Below are 18,135 nucleotides of genomic sequence, written 5' to 3' on the forward strand. Positions count from 1 at the left end.
AACAAGGTTACAAGGGCTTCTGATGACCATGATTTATGAACAAGGTTACAAGGGCTTCTGATGACCATGATTTATGAACAAGGTTACAAGGGCTTCTGATGACCATGATTTATGAACAAGGTTACAAGGGCTTCTGATGACCATGATTTATGAACAAGGTTACAAGGGCTTCTTTTTGCTGCTTTGCTTAAGCGGTTTTTCATAAGTTGGAACAAGTTTTCACTTGGGGCTGGGCAGCAGGTTTGCTCACTGTTCTGAATCATAGCAGCCTGTCAAAACATCTCAAAATGCCTGTAAGGCTAGGATGGGAAGTGTAAATTCAGCCTATCAGACATTTTCTGGTCCGTATTGGTGACGAAAAATGCTGTGACTGTGTTTGAAGACACTGAATCTGGTAATATAGAAGTCTTTGATCATCACAATAAGCAGGCATTCTTCTTGCAACACTTGTGTTAGTCTTCCAAGCTGAAAGTACATCACATTGTTATACCCTTTAGATCGGGGGTCGGCAACCTGCGGCTCCCGAGCCATTTGTGGCTCTTTCACCTCTGTGCTGCGGCTCCCTGTGGCTTTGGGAAATAATTGGTCAGTATTTAATTAAAATGTATTTTATGTTAGTTTGTTAGCTTTTGAAATGTAATTATGGTGATCTTGTACATTTCCTGCCACATCCGAAACGGCTCACAATTAGCCGGCATTCCGGCTAAGGGAGATAGCCTACGGGGGTTTGTGAGTACGCGTCTTTTGCAGCATCTGCGTCCATGGGGGCTGGGTTGAGGGAGGCTTAAAAGCAAGGCTGTTTAGTTCGAATAAAGCTATCTTTGACTGCAGTTTACTGACACCGCTACAACGTGTTTTTATCGCTGGCTGTCCAGACGGAAGGTGCTGAAACGCTTTGTCGCGTGTCTGGAAGAAGTGAAAACTTTCCTGGGCAGCAAAGGGCTCACCTTTCCTGAGCTGGAACAGCCAGAGTGGCTGGAAAAGCTACACTTCATGGTAGACATGACAGCGCACCTGAACACGCTGAACACAGCTCTTCAGGGGAAAGGACGTACAGCCCTGCACATGTTGGAGGATGTTTTGGCATTCGAGCGCAAGTTGACAGTGCTTGCCAGAGATTTACAGAAAGGCACTTTGTCTCACTTCCCCAATTTGAGAGAGTTCAAACAAGGTCACGACATGATAATTTCGGAGTATTTACATTCTGCAATCATCGCAATGCAAACATCGTTTGGGAAACGCTTCTGTGAGTTCAGAGAGGAAAAAAACACATTATCCTTCCCGGTCACTCCCTTAAGCATCGATCCTTCCCTACTGAATACGACTGCATTGGCAGGTGTGAGTCAACCTGATCTTGAGATGGAACTGGCCGACATAGCCGACAAAGACATATGGGTGTCCAAGTTTAGACGCTTGACAGCAGACCTTGAAGATGTTGCCCGTCAGAAGGCCGTTCTTGCTCAGAAACACAAATGGAGTGATATTGAAAACCTCACAGATGACAGCTTGCGATCCTGTGTAAAGATGAAGGTGACATCATACAGCCCTGATGTGCAGACGCTGTGCGCTGAGGTCCAGGAGCAGAAATCCCATTAACCAAGTATGATAAATATTTTAATTGCCTATTATTTTACTTATATTCATATTTTTTCATAGTTCAGTGAAATAGTCCTTTCATTTTTCAGGATGACAGCTGGCTGACGTTATTTTTGGTTTGCTGCTGGCGGAAAATTTAAGTTCGGCGTTTTTCATAAATACAAGAAGGACTCAAATAGACATTGAATATTTTACTTAAAAGTAACTTTCAACCCAACGTCTTTTTTTCGGAGTTCAAAATGTTTTTGTTGCATGCAGAAATGTAATTTCGTTTTCTCTGCAGGAGTTCATCAATTTCATAAATGCAACACATTATAGTTTGTTTATACATAGCATAAAGGCAAAAAAAAACGTTGTATGCAGTGTTATTTCATTTTAAATGTCAAACGGGTTTTGCGGCTCCCAGTGTTTTCTTTTCTGTGGGAAACGGGTCCAAGTGGCTCTTTCAGTGGTAAAGGTTGCTGACCCCTGCTTTAGATCAATGGTAACAGAGATGATTCAATATACTTTCAATAGTTACTTCAATACTTTGATTGACAATGCTTCCTTTGAGTTGCATACCTACAGTGCAAGACACTTCTGAATGTCCAATTAGCTTTGCTGGGACAATCTAATCGCAAACTCCCTGAATTTATTTACGTTTACAATGGTGCAAATTACTTAAACATAGAGTTGTCTGGATTAACATTGAATTAACATTCGGCTGATGCCATCTTCCTGCCACCTTAACAGTGATATAGTTCCTCGTATCCTCACCTACTATCCCATGAGTTTCTTCATCAAACACATCATTTTGCACAACTTCGGCTATTTTCAATGGGATCCTACCACCAGACACCTCTTTACTTAACCCCCCAACTCTTCAGCTTCTGAAAGAATTGTTGGCTCTGTAATTCCTTTGTTCATTCATCTCTCCCTACTAATCTCCCTGCTGGTAGATTTTGCTATAAGCAACACAGATGCTACATCTACCCACTCACCTTCTCCCTTGCCTCCATTCAGGATCCCAAACAGTCATTCCAGGTTCACCTGCAAATCTGTTGGGATCATCTGTTGTTTCAGTGGTTCCAATGTAGCCCCCTCTACTTTGGTGAGGCTGACGTAAATTGGGGACCACTTTATCAAGCTCAATCTACCAAAGTGGAATTTCTAGATGGCCAACCATTTTAATTCCTATCCCCATTCCCATTCTGCCATGTCAATATATTGCCGCCTCTTCTGTCATGATGAGGCCACTCTTGGTGCAGGAGCAACACCTCAAAATCCATGTAGATATCCTCCAGTCTGTTAGCATGAACACCATTTTCTCCTTCCGGTAATCTTTTCTCTTTTTTACTTTTCTCCTCCCTCTTTTCCTCCCTGAACTTATCCTGTTCTCCTCGCCTTCATCTGGTGCCCCTCTTCCTTCCCTTTCTCCTATGGTCCACTTTCCTGTCCTGTCAGATTCTTTCTTCTCCAGTCCTTTACCTTTCCCACCCACTTGGCTTCTCTTATCACCTTCTAGCTCTCTTCCTTCCTTCCCTTCATTTTTTATTCTGGTGTCTTCCCCCTTCCTTTCCAGTCTGGATGAAGAGCCTCAATGTGAATGTTTGGATGTTTTTTCTTTTTCGTAGATGCTGCCTGGCCTCCTGAGTTCCTCCAGCTTTTTGTGTGTATTTCTTTGGACTTTCAGCATCAGTGGAATCTCTTGTGTTTGCTTATTTATTTATCAACACAGTGCAGAATAGGCCCTTCCGGCCCTTCGATCCACCACCCAGCAATCCCTTGAGTTAACCTTAACCTAGTCACAAGACAATTTATAATGACCAATTAACCTACCAATTGTTAAGTCGTTGGACTGGGAGGAAAACAGGGCACCTGGAGGAAACCCATACAGTCACAGAGGAAACATACAAACTCCTTACAGGCAGTGGTGGGATTTGAAACTGGGTCCCCTGAACTGTAAAGCCTTGTGCTAACCACTACACTACCATACCAACCAATGACGCAATCTCTTAAGACTGCAGGCCTTCCTGTGCTTTAAACTTCAATTTACTGCTTGCAATTTACAATAACAACTGAAAATTGGCTCTGGCTTGAATTAGTATTTGCTATAATGGTATAACTCCAGAATACTCCTGAATGCATACTTCTCTGGCCCCTAGACTGACAACTGTCTCAGGAAGGACAAACTTTAAAACATAGAAACTTAGAAAACCTACAGCACAATACAGGCCCTTCAGCCCATAAAGTTGTGCTGAACATGTCCCTACCTTAGAAATTACTAGGCTTACCCATAGCCCTCTATTTTACTAAGCTCCATGTACCCATCTAAAAGTCTCTTTATGGAGGATCTAATTAAGTCGGGCAGCAAAAATGCCTTTCACTTTGAATCCCTTCCCTAATTACTAACCCATCACTTCCCTCTATGCATCTACATTTAGCACTATCATCCCTACCTAGTAGCAACAAGACTAAGCAGAGAGGTCAATAAAGCATTCCAGAAACTTGATCACATCTACTTGGATACCTCCCAATGTCAACCAGTCTTTAAAATGCAGCTTTGTCGTTCATGTGCTTCTTGCCTCCTTCCCTGCTGGCTCGTTGTGGTTTACTTCCCCTACCTTCGCCCCTTAAATACCCACTTGCTCAAAACTCTGCAGTGGTAATCAGCAGCTATTCAGTGCAGAGGGGTTACCAGCAAGGTAACTATCAGGTTCACAAGCAGCAGTTCACAATTATGGCATGGAATGTGTATTATCAGAATAATCTGACAACAAGTCTCTCAGTCCCTTTGATCTCTGCTGCAGTGGCACACCCCTCCTGGACTGTCTTTTTGATTGCTGGCCCACCCACTGAAAGGGCCTGGCTCATTTGTGCTCACTCCCATTCCAGGCTGGAATGGCTGCCTTCACACACTGTGTGCAATTTCTTCTCTTCCTCTGTCTGCCTAGCCATTGAGGTGTGGAACTTGATGCCCCAGCCACAACTCGGGATCGCTGCCTGTCTATTTTCCCAAAGTCTTTCTCACCTGATCTATCCATGAGCCAGTTCTGAGCGGGGGAAGTGGAGGGTCAACAAGGTTAAATTACTCAGTTATTTCAGAAGATCTGTCCTAGTTCCAGCACACAAGTGCCATTACAAAGAAAGCATGGGGATGCTGCTGCTTTCTTAAGTTTGTGAAGATTTGGTATGTCACCTAAAACTTCAATAGATGTGTGGGGGAGACTGGTTGAATCACATCCATTGCCGTTGAATGGAAAAGCTTACAAAACGTAGTTTTACAAAACCCAATCGATCATGGGTAAAGCCACCTTCAGCATTGAGCGCAGCAAAACAGAACGCTGTTGCAGGAAAGCAGTATCCATCATCACAGATATCCACCGTCCAGGCCATGTCCTCTTCTCACTGCTGCCATCAGATCCTTGAACCAGAGGGGATAACCACTCAAGATCACTGAACTGTTCCCACATCCTATGCACTCAGGTTCAAGGACTCTTCATCTCATGTTCTTGATATTTATTTATTATTATTACTATTTTTAAAAAAATTTGTATTTGCAGTTGGTTATCATTGATTTTTTTGCCTGTCCTGTTGGGTGCTGTCTTTCATTAATTCTGTTGTTTCTTGTATTTACTGTGAATACCCACAAGAAAATTGAATCTCAGGGTTGTTATGGCGACATGTACTTTGATAGCAAATTTACTTAGAACTTTTATAGCCAACCATCTACCTCTCAGAAATGGCCTCCATTAGAAAGTACCGTTACTGTTATACTTGAATGCGCTCTTCACAGCTTTCTGACGTGCTCTGTGTCTTCTGCATTTGCATTCCCTTCCTTTCATCTGCAGGTCAGCTTCAGTCAGGAGTGGTTAGATGTGAAGCAACAGGCTGCTGTTCATCAATTAAATTTCCTGTAACGCCATTGTTATTGTGTCCCTTGTTCTGTCAGTGAAGGTGACAAGAAGGTGAGTCATACCGTTTGACCCGAGTCCAGTGTTTCCACCAGCTGCCTCGCTTGGTCTGCACACAAACACAGGTGTCACTTGTCAGAAGCAGCACCTGTGGTCCCATCCACCTGGAAGCCAGTCCTGCCCTTTCAAGGAGCTCCCTTGCCATGACTTGGTCACCTGTCTGTGGGAGGATTACTGTCCCTCCCTCTGGCTTTCCCTGATCAGCAATACGTCACTGCTCAGTCCTTTAACTTACAGTGGTCCTTCACGTCCTCATTAATATGGAATTGGCTCCAGTAGCTCTTTTCTATACACTTTCGATTTTTGTTATCTCATTCTTCTTTGTCCCCATGATCTGCCTGCTTGTTCCCCTCTTCGCTCCTCGCTCGCCCCTCGCTCTCCCCTCACTGTTGTGTCTTCACTTTAATTGCTGCTACATCGGCAAACAGTTGCACTGCTTTAACACTTCCTGACTATGTTTGGCCCCGATCCTTGCAGGCCCCGACATGATGCACATCCTGTCTCCTATCCCCTGAGCCTGTCTGGAATTGCTGTCTCCCTGTGGGTCATGTTGTCAGCTCTATGGGCCCTCTATGCTCCCTGTCCGCCTTGTCCCTGTTTTTCTTCTTTTCCTGAGTCTGTGATAACACCTGCCTTACTTTGTGTGTCTATTCCCAGGACACTACCCTCATTGTTTAGGAACACCCAAAAATCTACAGGAATCTTCACTCCCTCTATCTTGAGTATCTGAAACTCGCTTCTCTTTGCCCTCACTGTTTCACCCCTGCACTGGTAATGTAAATTGCCTCTCCAGTAGGGGGCAAGGATAGATTCTTCATCGACACTGAAGACCCTGTGTCCACTAACATTTCACAATCACACTCTCCTAATAAACCTCTTGTGAACTTCTGTGGGTGACCAATGGAGCCTGCTGCCAGCCACTTGCCTGACCTAGATGCAGTCCATTCGACAATCATATCAGACAGAGGGGGCACTGCTGCCGTTGTGATGGGTGACACCCTCCCCCACACCTTTCATTTTTTTTCGGGCAGTGCCTCCAACCAGTCTGCAGCTGTAAAAAATCAACTTCACCTTTTTACATCTATTCTGGCACTCCCGTTGCTGATGTACAAACTTTATCTCCTGTGACATCGCAGCAGCTACATCCACTGCAGCCACTTTACAAGTTCTCTTACCCCTCCTCTGGTCTATCTCTCTGGCCCAGAATACTATCTCGAGGTAAGTCAATCCCTCTGCTCTCTCCAAACCCAGAACTTACTGGTGAGCTGACCTCAGGCCTGCCTTCAGTGTTTTCAGGAAGATTGGATCATGCCTTCCTGGATTATCCTCTTCAAAAGCTTGCTATTTACACTCTGCATAATCCATGGCAGGTTCAACAGCTCTCTGAACCACTGATGTTTTTGTTCCCAGTTACTCGCACCTCCCCTGCTTGCTGCCTCACTTCCCTCTAAAGCAATGATCTCTCTCTTCATTACAGGCACTCCCGGTAGCGGCTCGTGTATCTTCCTTTACTCCCTGGCCACGTGTTCCTCAGCCATTTTGCTTTATCAACACGTGTGCATCTCTTGGATGCATCTGGTGAATTTCATTCATTTCTTGGAGCTTGCGCCAGAACTCTGAATTCCCAGAAGCAATTTTAAATGCAGGCAGCTCTGACCAAATGCTCTTCTTCTCCTTGGGCGTAAAGGGTATGTGAATGGTGGTAATCAGGGTTAATGGCTGGCAGGGGTCATCAGAATTCTCGACCTGCCATTGTCCGACTGCAATAGGTGCTGTCACAACAGATACACCTGGGTGTAGCCTCCCTCATTAATAATGGGATGAATAAAGATTAAACAGTACATACCATGGCTTTGACCGTGAATTTCAGCTGTAACAGTTCTAAAGGGGAATATTTGATTACTCCCATCCAAGCTGGTCATTACTTATTGATGTCACCTTGAGATCTCTGATGCCCCTAAAGCTGTCAATATCTGATCTTGTGCCTTTCCTGCTATGTGATTTTAAAATGAGATATAACAACCCTACTTCCTCAAGAGGCTGAAGAAATTTGTCATGTCCCCATCGGCTCTCACCAGTTTTTATCAGTGCATCTGTCTGGGTGCTCAGTAGCTTGGTATGGTAACTACTCTGCATGTGACTGCAAGAAACTGTGGACACAGCTTGGCACATCACAAAAAACCGGCCTCCTCTGTGGACTTGTCTGTACTTCTTGCTGCCTCAGTAAAGCAGCCCGCAAAGTCAAAGACCCCATCCATTACTTACATTTTTTTTTCTCCTCTTCCACCGGGCAGGAGATATAAAGGCCTGAAAACACGTACCGTCAGGCTCAAGGCCAGTTCCCCAGTATGACAAGATGAACTCTTGACCTCATAATCCACCTTGTTATGAGATTGCACCTTATTGTTTACCTGCACTGCATTTCCTCTTGTCACTGTTACACTTCATTCTGCATTGTTATTGTTTTGTCTTGTTCTGCCTCAATGCCCTGTGTAATGATTTAATCTGAATGAACAATATGCACATCAAGCATTTCACTGTATCTCAGTACATGTGACAATAACAAACCAATCCCATTTCCAGATCCCTGTCCTGCCCCCGTATTGCTGCTGCTAATCCCCATCATGATGGCATTGTTTTCAAAGTGTTGGTGTCACGTTAAAAACACTTTGAAAACATTACTATCAAGATGGGAATTAGCAGGAGAAATACAGTCTAACTCTTCAGGTTGGACATAGATAAGTGGTCATATTCTTTTTACCAAGATGGGAAAAGTTAAGTGGATTGAGGGGCAACTTTTCCATGCAGAGTGTGATGTGTATATGGAACAGACTGCCAGAGGAACTGGTGGAAGCAGAGACAATAACAGCATTTAAAAGACATTTAGAGTGATATCGACTAAATGCAGGCAAATGGGGATGGCTCATAGACAGTTCGGGTACGGACAACTTGGACCTGTTACGTACCCGTGGGTATCATGTACTTGTCACGTGACAGTGATGTTGAAGCTATACTAGACTTAAGGTAGTGGTCTTATGATGGTGGAGTGATGTCATTTTCCCACCAGTAGAGGTCATGTGACAGGTTTTTTTTATCAGGGTGTAAATGGAGGACCCCTCCCTGTGAGGAGGGGCAGTTCGTGGCTGGATTTGCCATTTTGACTCCATGCCACTGCGTGGTCCAATATTATGACGCAGATTGGTTGAAAGGTGGAGTTTTAGTTAATGCCTAAAGTTTAAAAGGTCATTGCCGGCAGTTTCTTTATAATACTGCCAGTTAAAAATCAGTGGAGAGTGAAGATCTGAGTTCGGGAGCTAAAAGATCAAGGAAAGTCGATTTCGATGGCGAAACAGGTTTTTGATCCTCATTCAGAAGGAATTCATTGGCTGTCCCTGCGGTAACCCCTGGGAATAGTAGCAGAAAGGGTCAGTGCCTTTAAGCCGTTTCATTTTCATCTTCGTAAATTCTCTGGGAAAAGTATAGTTCGACTGGGAACCGCAACAACGCGACGTGAAAGAGAATTTAAATCATCTTAAAAAGTCTCTCCTTTAATGGACTGTAAGCATTTTGAACTTTTGCAGTACTACTTTGAAGAACTGTTTTTGCAACATTGCTTTGAGAACTGTTTTCGCCTTATTGCTTTAAGAACTGTTTAAGCTGCCGCACAGCTGCTGATTTCCGGTTACGTTAGTGGTTTGTTTACTTTTGGGGGTTTGTTTTTCAGTGTTTAATAAATGTTTTATTTGTTATTTAAAAAAACCCCTGCCTCACATATATTTATTGTTGCTGAATCCGTAACAGACGGAAGAGCTGTTTCTGATCTGTATAACTGAGTCTTCATCAGTACAATTGTGGTCCTCAGCAGCCGAGTATTGCAACTATCCAAAGAGCATTGCACCTCTGTCAACCCGCTCAGCATCTGGCCCATCGCCACAGAGGAAGTACAGGAGCCTTCGCTACGTGAACATGAACATCCACTATGACTGTCACTCTGCCTCCTGCCGCTGTCTAAGGAGTTTGTATGTTCTCCCCCTGATTGCATGGGTTTCCTCTGGGTGCTGTGGTTTCCTCCCACAGTCTAAAGATGTACTGGTTAGTAGGTTAATTAATCGTTGTAACTGGTCCTGTGATTAGACTCTGGTTAAATTGCTTGGTGGCACGGCTCAAAGGGCCAGAAGGGCCTATTCTGCACCGCGTCTCAATAAATGAACAAATAAACATAGGTCTGCAAGAATACTTAACACAGGTTAACTTTATTTATCCTCCAGCCAATCCTGGTAAAAGGCCATTAATGAGGGAAAGAGGACATTGTTCAACCATAAGGACTGGGTTAATGGTTGTCCACAAAGACTTAAAAGACCCATCCCTTTCCAGGACAGGAACCACTGGATTTGTACTCGCATGCACTGGTTCCGTTACCTTAGTCTGGGCCAGTCTTTTCAAGTCACCCACTACCTTTTGGTTACGGAAAGGTCTTGCTTTCAGGCATTTGGGTGTTGTGTGGGGCTTAACAATGATTCCTTTCATACTGCCCAGTTCTCTGTTGAAGATCTCTGCATGTTTCTTCAATACCTCTTGTAGACTAGTGCTCCCACCAAGCAAGTGCACTTCCTGCCAGCTGAATTTGAGCTGCTCCAACCATGAGTGCCTTTAACAATGTACTCTCTGAATTCTTAGTGCCTAGGTGGTACATGGGGCCTCTTAACAATGTACAGTGGGAGTTTTTTTCTCTTGTTAATCTTCACTGTAACGTGTACTACCCCCTCACTGGAACAACCTCACCAGTGTAAGTCTTAAAATTAACCTTGCCCCTTCTGCAATTTCCCCTTGTAAACTTTCTCTGCCACCAGTGATACTGCAGCAACCATGTCCACCTGCATGCTCACTGTGGCTCCAGTGAACTGCGGGGTCACCCAGTAGCTGCCTGTGTCCTGAAATAGATAAAACACACAAAGCATCTTCAACCACAGAGTGAGAGTCACTCGGTCAGTCCTCAGTGTGCTCCATCTTGTTCATAGTTTTGCCAAAAATCAGTTTGCCACAGCTACAACTTTGATAGCCAGTAGCTCATATTCTCAAAGTCAGTAAAAACTCATGAACTTGGGAAGATGTGCTTAATATGTGTGCTTCTTTAGTTCCATCTCCACAGATCTCAATTGTCTTCTCAATTGCCTTCTGTAATGTTGGTCTGTGTTCTGAATTGCCTCAGTTTGCAGCCACTTATGAGTCTATCACTTAACCTGTCGATCAGTGTTCAGACACTTGCTTCAGAACCTCCACAAACTGTGAAATAGGTTCGCCCTCCTGATTCCTTTTATAAAATCTAAACCTCTCACCAATGATCAAAGGGTTAGGAGAATAGTGACCCTTTAAGACTTTAACAACATCCACATTAGGCTTTTCACCAGGCTTTGCAGGTTCCACCGGAATGGGTAATAAATTAAACACTTTTGCACTCATTGCAGTCAGAGAAGTTGGAACATGAATATTATACAAAATTTGATTTGCCAGTGCAAAATCTTTCAATGTATGACCTCCCTTGCTCGTGTCACTTCATTGTATGGCACCATACTTCCAAACGTTGTTTTCAAACACAGTCACGTTCCAGAAAAGTTAACTAGTCTTGTGTGTGCCTCTCCCCTCCCATCTCCTCTCACCCTCCTCTCCCCCCGCAATGATTTGATTTATTTAACTATCCCATTCTTGTTCTCTCTCCTCTCAGATTCTTCACTCACCATGTTTCCTGTGGCATGTACATATTTGGATAGGAAGGGTAAAGAGAGCTATTGTCTGAGTGCAGATTGATGGTGCAGATTAATAATTTGCCATGGATTAAATAGGCTGAAGGACTTGTTTCTATGCTGTGTTGTTCTATGATTATGACATTTGGAATGGTGGTGTCGAAGAAAGCGTTGCCTTTATCAACTTTCCTGGTAACTTCTTCCAAAAAAAAACTCCCAAGTTTGGTTAGACACAACCTTCCACACATAAAGTCATATTGACTATCCCTAATTAGTCCTGTCTAACCAAATATTCATGTCTCTGCTCCCTTAGATTACCTTTGAATAACTTTGCCATTGCTGATGTCAGGCTCACAATGAGGTCTATAATTTCCTGACTTATTCTTAGAACTTTTCTAAAACATCAGAACAGTTTTAGCTGTTCTCCAATTCTATGGTATCTCACTTGTTGCTAAGGATCTTTTAAATATCTGTGCTAGGGGCCCTGAAGTTTCTTTACTGGCATTCCACAGAGTCTGAGAAAACACTTTGTCAGGCCCTGGGTTTTATCCACACTAATCTGCCTCATTTGGAATCTTACCATACCTTCTGCATTCAAATCCAAGCTGTCATTGTTAATGATTAAACCTCAAGAGTCCCAACAACAATCCTTGTGTACACTTCTGGTCACAGATTTCCAATCCTCTGTCTCCACCCTCTCGTCCTATTACCAGGTCAATTTTGGATCCAATTTGTCGGGCTGCATTGGATCTCATGGTTCCTAACTTTCTGGACCAGCCTATCACTGCAGTTCCTCATCAAGTCCCTTGAAGTCTATGTAAACAACATCTACCATGCCCCCCTTGTTGATACACTTAGTTACCTCAAAACAAACGATTACATCTATGAGGCAGGACTTATCACAAACAAGAAACAGAAACAGAAACAAACAGAAAGTGCTGGAAATAAAGGAACAATATTTGCTATCCTGCAGCTTTTTATTACCGCTCTCAATGTAAACCAGAGGCTCTTCCCTAGATTCTCAATGCAGTCTATGATACTAGAACAGCACTGAAACACTCTTTAAGTGTGTAGAATGGGTTGCATGTTTCAAAGTTTGCCTTTCTCCTGTACAGGTGGATCTAAAGCGAACCTTTATGTTTCGGAACTCTAAGCAGACTTACACTGGGATCCCCATTATTGCGGCCAACATGGACACAGTTGGTACATTCAAAATGGCTGAGGTGCTAAGTAAGGTGAGTAACTTCTTGCGTCAGGATAAACTTTCATTGGTGTGTAAGAGTTTGATGGTGAGTTATTCTGACTGTTGTTTTGCCAGTATCAGGTGACAGTTTAATAACCCTGTTCTCTTTGCTGGTGATGAATTGTACTTCTGAAGTGTAGCACAGCTGTTGTTTTACTTCTGATTTTTACATTTAACAAGGCCATTATATTTTTCCTTTATTTGGTGAAGGACAGTTTGCACATGCAGTGAGTGTTCCATTGTACTGAACCATCCAGCTCACAACTGGTTGAGTTTAACTTGAGGAGAACTGTTTATAGTCTCCGAGGACATCACTGTGCATGGTGTCTAATAGCCTTGCTGCCGTGCAGAGATTGTTTCTGTACTGATCAGGACAAATGCTTCACCAGTCACAGATGGTTGACATGCAAGGCGGACTGAAGGGAGTGGAAACTGAAACCACCAATCTGAATGATGGATCTGTTGAAGGTCTTTGTATTCAAATGAACCCTGAAGCAAGCTTCTTGAACCTCAGACCGGGGTGAACTTCGTACAAATCATGGGTGTGGACAAAACAGCTGTGTATAATTGCTAAACACATGGTTTGGGTCATGTACCTTGCAAGACGTGTTTCCAAAATTCCAAAGGACGAGAAGTGTTAAAACAAATATTGCATTCTGGTAGAACAGAAACTTCTAGGTATAAGTAACCCAGGCTATTTATAAGAGTTTTTTTTTAAAAAACTACATGCAGAGCTGTGAAATAAATGCTAAACTTGTATTAGGCAGCATTGATAGATGGGCTCGGGTATGATTGTATGGAGAGTGGAAACGACTACCACAGTTGTCAGTGTCCTTTAGCTCAGGGGAAATTAGCTTCCTTGAAAATTTTAATTGATGGAATCTGAAACACTGAAAAATAAAGATTGTTAATACAGTAGAAAGTAATTCAGACTTTGCTGTAGCTTTTTGCAACTGAAGTGCAAAGCCAGAAGCAGGATCAAACCAGGGAGTGACTCACTGCTTAAACTACATTTAAGGGAAGTTGTGTCAAGTATATTGTCATGTGCACAAGTACAGTGAAGACAGGTACAATGGAAAAACTTGCTTAAAGTAGGCATGTAGGTTCAGACAACACACAACGTAAATAGTACAACATAGAAAAAGACTTTGCACTACTGGCTTGCTTAGCATAATTAATGATAATTCCATATAGTGCAAGAGGTGGTTTGTAGTCATTGCTGACTTAGGAATAGGGTTGTCCAGATCAGTTCAAGAAGCTGATGGTTGTGGGAAAGTTGCTGTTACTATGCATCATAATTGTGTTTTTAATAGACTGAGTTTTGACCAAATTCCTCATGGGTGCACCTCTAAACTGGCCTTCTATCTCAACTGTTCAGCTACAGACACTACAGTGTTAATTTATGTCTGAGCACAAGAGCGGAGTGCCTGAAGAGAAGAGGGAGTGGCAGCCCAACCACAACATATGCTGTATTATGTAGGAATCTAACCGGACCTGCATCATTGTGTTATCGATCACTCTGCTCACCAGGTTCAGGAAAGAAGCCAGAAGATCAGTGGTGTACGTAGTAGAGCTCCTGTCTCTCAGTGCCCAAGACCTGGGTTCAATTCTGGAAAGATATTTTGGGGCATGGACTATTCATGGCTGATGATGGAAACAGAAATATGGAATATATTGTTACAGTGAGTGTACAGTAATGTTGTCTTGAGCCAGCACAGACACAGAAGGGTAAATGGTCTCCTGTTGAGGAATCGTTAATAACAATATTGGCACGAGATAGGTACTCTTTAGGGCGTGGGGTGGGGTTAAGGAAAATGATCAGCATTGCCTCATTATGTCACTGTTACTATTCCTCTGGGGAATATTCCCATTTAAAGCACCATTCCTCTATTCAACTGGTAGCTTCTGTACTCTCATAGATCCAGGGCCGGTGTTTCTGTAGATAACTCCAGTGTTCGGCTCAGTGACAAGTACAGATCGTCCTCAGGTTACAAATACCAGACTTGTGGGCATCCCCTGCACACTAACAAGCTCCCAGAAATATTATTACATTCAAAAGCCTAGAGTGTGTAGATCGTTTGTTCCAACAAATGGTAAAGCTAGTTTCCCCTCTTTCTTAGCAGACTTTTAAGAGACTTTTAGATAGGAACGGAGCTTAGTAGAGGGCTATAGGTAAGCCTAGTAATTTCTCAGGTAGGGACATGTTCGGCACAACTTTGAGGGCCGAAGGGCCTGTATCGTGCTGTAGGTTTTCTATGTTTCTACGTTTCATAATCAGAATTTGATATGTTGCCACTGACATAAATTGCAAAAATTTGTTGTTTTGTTTTCCAACTTAAAGACTATGGATGCCTATAAAAATGGAACCCATTTGTTGCCCAGGGACAGGATGTAACTCATTCCAACTTCCAAGACCTGGACAGTGTTCAAGCTTGTTTTGAAATGTAGTATATCACATTAATGCATTCTAAATGCCAAATAATCACCTGACGCAGTGTGGGAGAGCCAGCCCACCCACCCACTGACTTCCACTGGTACTAACACTGAGTTCCCACCTGCACCATTAGAGGAACTGTTGATTATTTCCCCACCAACATTACAGGAACAGAATCTGTCGCAAGGTTTCTTATTTTTCCTGACACACATAATTTGTTTAGTGAGAGCTTGCTGTGGTGATCACTTTCACACGGATGTTGTCCTTCCCTTGGCAGAGTATGAGGCACTTGGCATAGAACCACCATTACAACACTTGGTACTATAAATAATCTCTTAATACTTTGGCTCAATTCAAACCATTATCATGATCCTTTACCACAACTCTTTTGAATATCATGAAATAATATTGGAGAAGCACAAATTTTGTAGGTCACTTTAAATAAAATTTTAAAATGTGCATTTCTCTGTAGTATTCTAAGCTTACCCATCGGACCAAGGTGTGCCAACTCGTTTGTGGATTCTTGTTTTAAGAGCTTACTAATGAGGACGTAGATTAGGAAATGTACTGACCTCTACGCACCATAGTTTAAACTGTTATTTAAAAAGACAAAATGCTGGCAGAACTCAGCAGGCCAGACAGCATCAATGGGAGGAGGTAGTGACAACGTTTTGGGCCGAAAACATTCATCAGGAGTGAAGTAACATGAGATAGTCAAGGGGGGATAAGAAGTGGGGGGAGGGATGAAGTAGAGAGCTGGGAAATGGGCTGGGGGAAGGTGGGGAGGGGGGAGTTATAGTGAGTTCTCTTTCTCTCTCTTTTCCCTCTCACTATAATCTCCCCCAGCCCTACCTTTCTTTCTCTTTTATTTCCCATAATTCTCCACCTTCCCCCCAGCCCATTTCCCTCCAGCCTATCACTTCCCAGCTCTCTACCTCATCCCTCCCCCCACTTCTTATCCCCCCTCGACTATCTCATGTTACTTCACTCCTGATGAATGTTTTCGGCCCAAAACGTTGTCACTACCTCCTCCCATAGATGCTGTCTGGCCTGCTGAGTTCTGCCAGCATTTTGTGTTTTTAATTATTTCCAGTATCTGCAGCTTCATTCGTGTGCCTTTAAACTGTTATTTGTTTGTTTACTTTACTGGTCTTGTGGGAACTAAGTCCAAAAGATTAAAACTATTATAGAAGGGATTGAGAAAGGTGATCCAGTGATCCTGACCTTCCCATGTATTGGAGGCATTGTGAGCAATTCCCCAGATACACTATCTGCAAGTGCTAGGTTGTATTAGAAATGGTAGATAAAATGCTTGTTTCTTTTCCAGTTTGGAATGTTCATCACCATCCATAAACACTACAGTCTGGAAGAGTGGAAGGCATTTGCAGCCTCTCGTCCTGAATGTCTTGAGGTATTTTCTTTAAAGAATATTCTGTGTTATGCTGGATTGAAATAGAAATTGAATGTAAACTGATAAACTATCACCACTCCATTTGGCTAATTACACGTGCAGTGAAGGTGTTAAATGGTGTGTGTATTGTGGATGTGTTTGTCCATGGAGGAAAGGGGGAAAGGAATTTGTGCTGATTGGCTAGTATGAGTCTTTTTTTAAAAAAAAGTTATCTTTGGCTTCAGCGCAGATGGAATGTAAAACTGAGTGCCCTCATGAGTAGATATCTGAACCCTTTCTGAGTTATAACGGGCTTGTACCTAGCTTTTCTGCTCATTAGCACCAGTGTGCATTTAATGAATACAGCCCATTAGCTGAGAAGGAACTTACCAGAGTCCAGAGAGGCCTGTAAGAATTTCTACTAAGTAGTTTTAATTAAAGAAAATTCCATGTGATCAACTAGCCATCTACTTAGATTTCTGATAAGTACCCCTCCAACCCCTCACCCACCCACCACCAAGGGCAGAGCTGAGGGCAGGAATTTATAATCTTAATGCTCTCACTCAGATTTGTTTGAGTACAGCTTTGATTGATTTAGTTTGATTTAGACAGACAGACCTTTCTTTAATGAATTCTCTCTCTTTCTGCCTGTTTACCTCTTATCAGAATGTGGCTGTCAGTTCTGGCACTGGTCAGGCAGACTTGGATAAACTCTGTGAGATTCTAAAAGCAATCCCAGCCATCAACTACATCTGCCTAGATGTTGCAAATGGATACTCAGAGTACTTTGTGGAATCTGTCAAAACTGTTCGGGCCAAGTTTCCGAAACACACCATCATGGTAAGTCTTTATTCCATTAGAAAATGCTTCTTTCATTTCAAAATGCTGGCAGCATTTCTAAACTGCTAATTTAGCGTGGCAAGCTGTCATTGCACTCTCCAGTTTGGTGTTATCAAAAAAAGCTTTTCACCAGCTACTCTTTCCACAACTTGAATATCCAATTCAGCCAAGTTGGGAGCTTGTAGACTGGAGTTGTTGCCAACTGCAAAACTGAAGTAGTTGTCAGGAACTTTCAGGGGACGCCAAACCTCAAGCCTGGCACCAGTCGTAGACATGGTGTCATATATTTTCATCAAGTGTAGCCACAGAAGATTAAAAACAGGACATTTAACAGCCAAATGAGCAATGTGATGGGTATGAGGAAAGCCGACCACCTCTCATTGGTGAATGGTGGAAACACTCAGCAGGTCAGGCAGCATGTGTGGGAAGGGAAACATTTCAGGTCAGTGACCTGTAATCGGAGTTCTGGTGAAAAGCCATTGACCTGAACTATTGATTTCATCCCTGTCCCCAACGATGCTGCCTGACCCGCTGAGCATTCGCAGCATTCTCTCTATTTCTGGTGTCTGCAGTATCTTGCTTTTGAACCTCTGCTACATATGGCCAGAATATTAAGTTGCTGAAGGTGTCAACTGCAGACACAAAGTAGCACTCTTACGTTGTGGTCAAGTCCCATTCTGGAGACTTGAGGGGAAGTGGTGGAAACAGCTGTGGTTAGATGAGGCATTTAGATAAGTAAACAGGCAGGGAATAGAGGGGTGTGGACATTGTGGGGACGTGGGATTAGTTAAAGTTGGCATTGTGGCTGCCACAGAAATTGTCGATCAAAGGGCCAGTTCCTGTCTTGTACTGCTCTTGTGTTTCAGAAGGATTACCCCTCATTCCTCTCAATCCAGAGATCACAGATCCACCTTTTTTGGCTGCTTGTGATCAGAGAC

The 18,135-nt window shown here is 43.1% G+C and overlaps 1 protein-coding gene across 1 annotated transcript in view; it reads left to right on the forward strand.

The window, feature by feature from the left end:
- LOC132378550 (GMP reductase 1) overlaps positions 1-18,135 on the forward strand; it is an 88,405-nt gene that overhangs the window by 23,697 nt on the left and 46,573 nt on the right. The window contains exons 2-4 of the mRNA XM_059945535.1: positions 12,406-12,525; positions 16,295-16,378; positions 17,024-17,197. Of these exons, the coding sequence (XP_059801518.1) occupies positions 12,406-12,525; positions 16,295-16,378; positions 17,024-17,197 (378 nt within the window). The remainder of the gene's footprint in view (positions 1-12,405; positions 12,526-16,294; positions 16,379-17,023; positions 17,198-18,135) is intronic.

The sequence above is a fragment of the Hypanus sabinus genome, chromosome 20, assembly GCF_030144855.1.
Source record: "Hypanus sabinus isolate sHypSab1 chromosome 20, sHypSab1.hap1, whole genome shotgun sequence".
Classification (NCBI taxonomy): domain Eukaryota; kingdom Metazoa; phylum Chordata; class Chondrichthyes; order Myliobatiformes; family Dasyatidae; genus Hypanus; species Hypanus sabinus.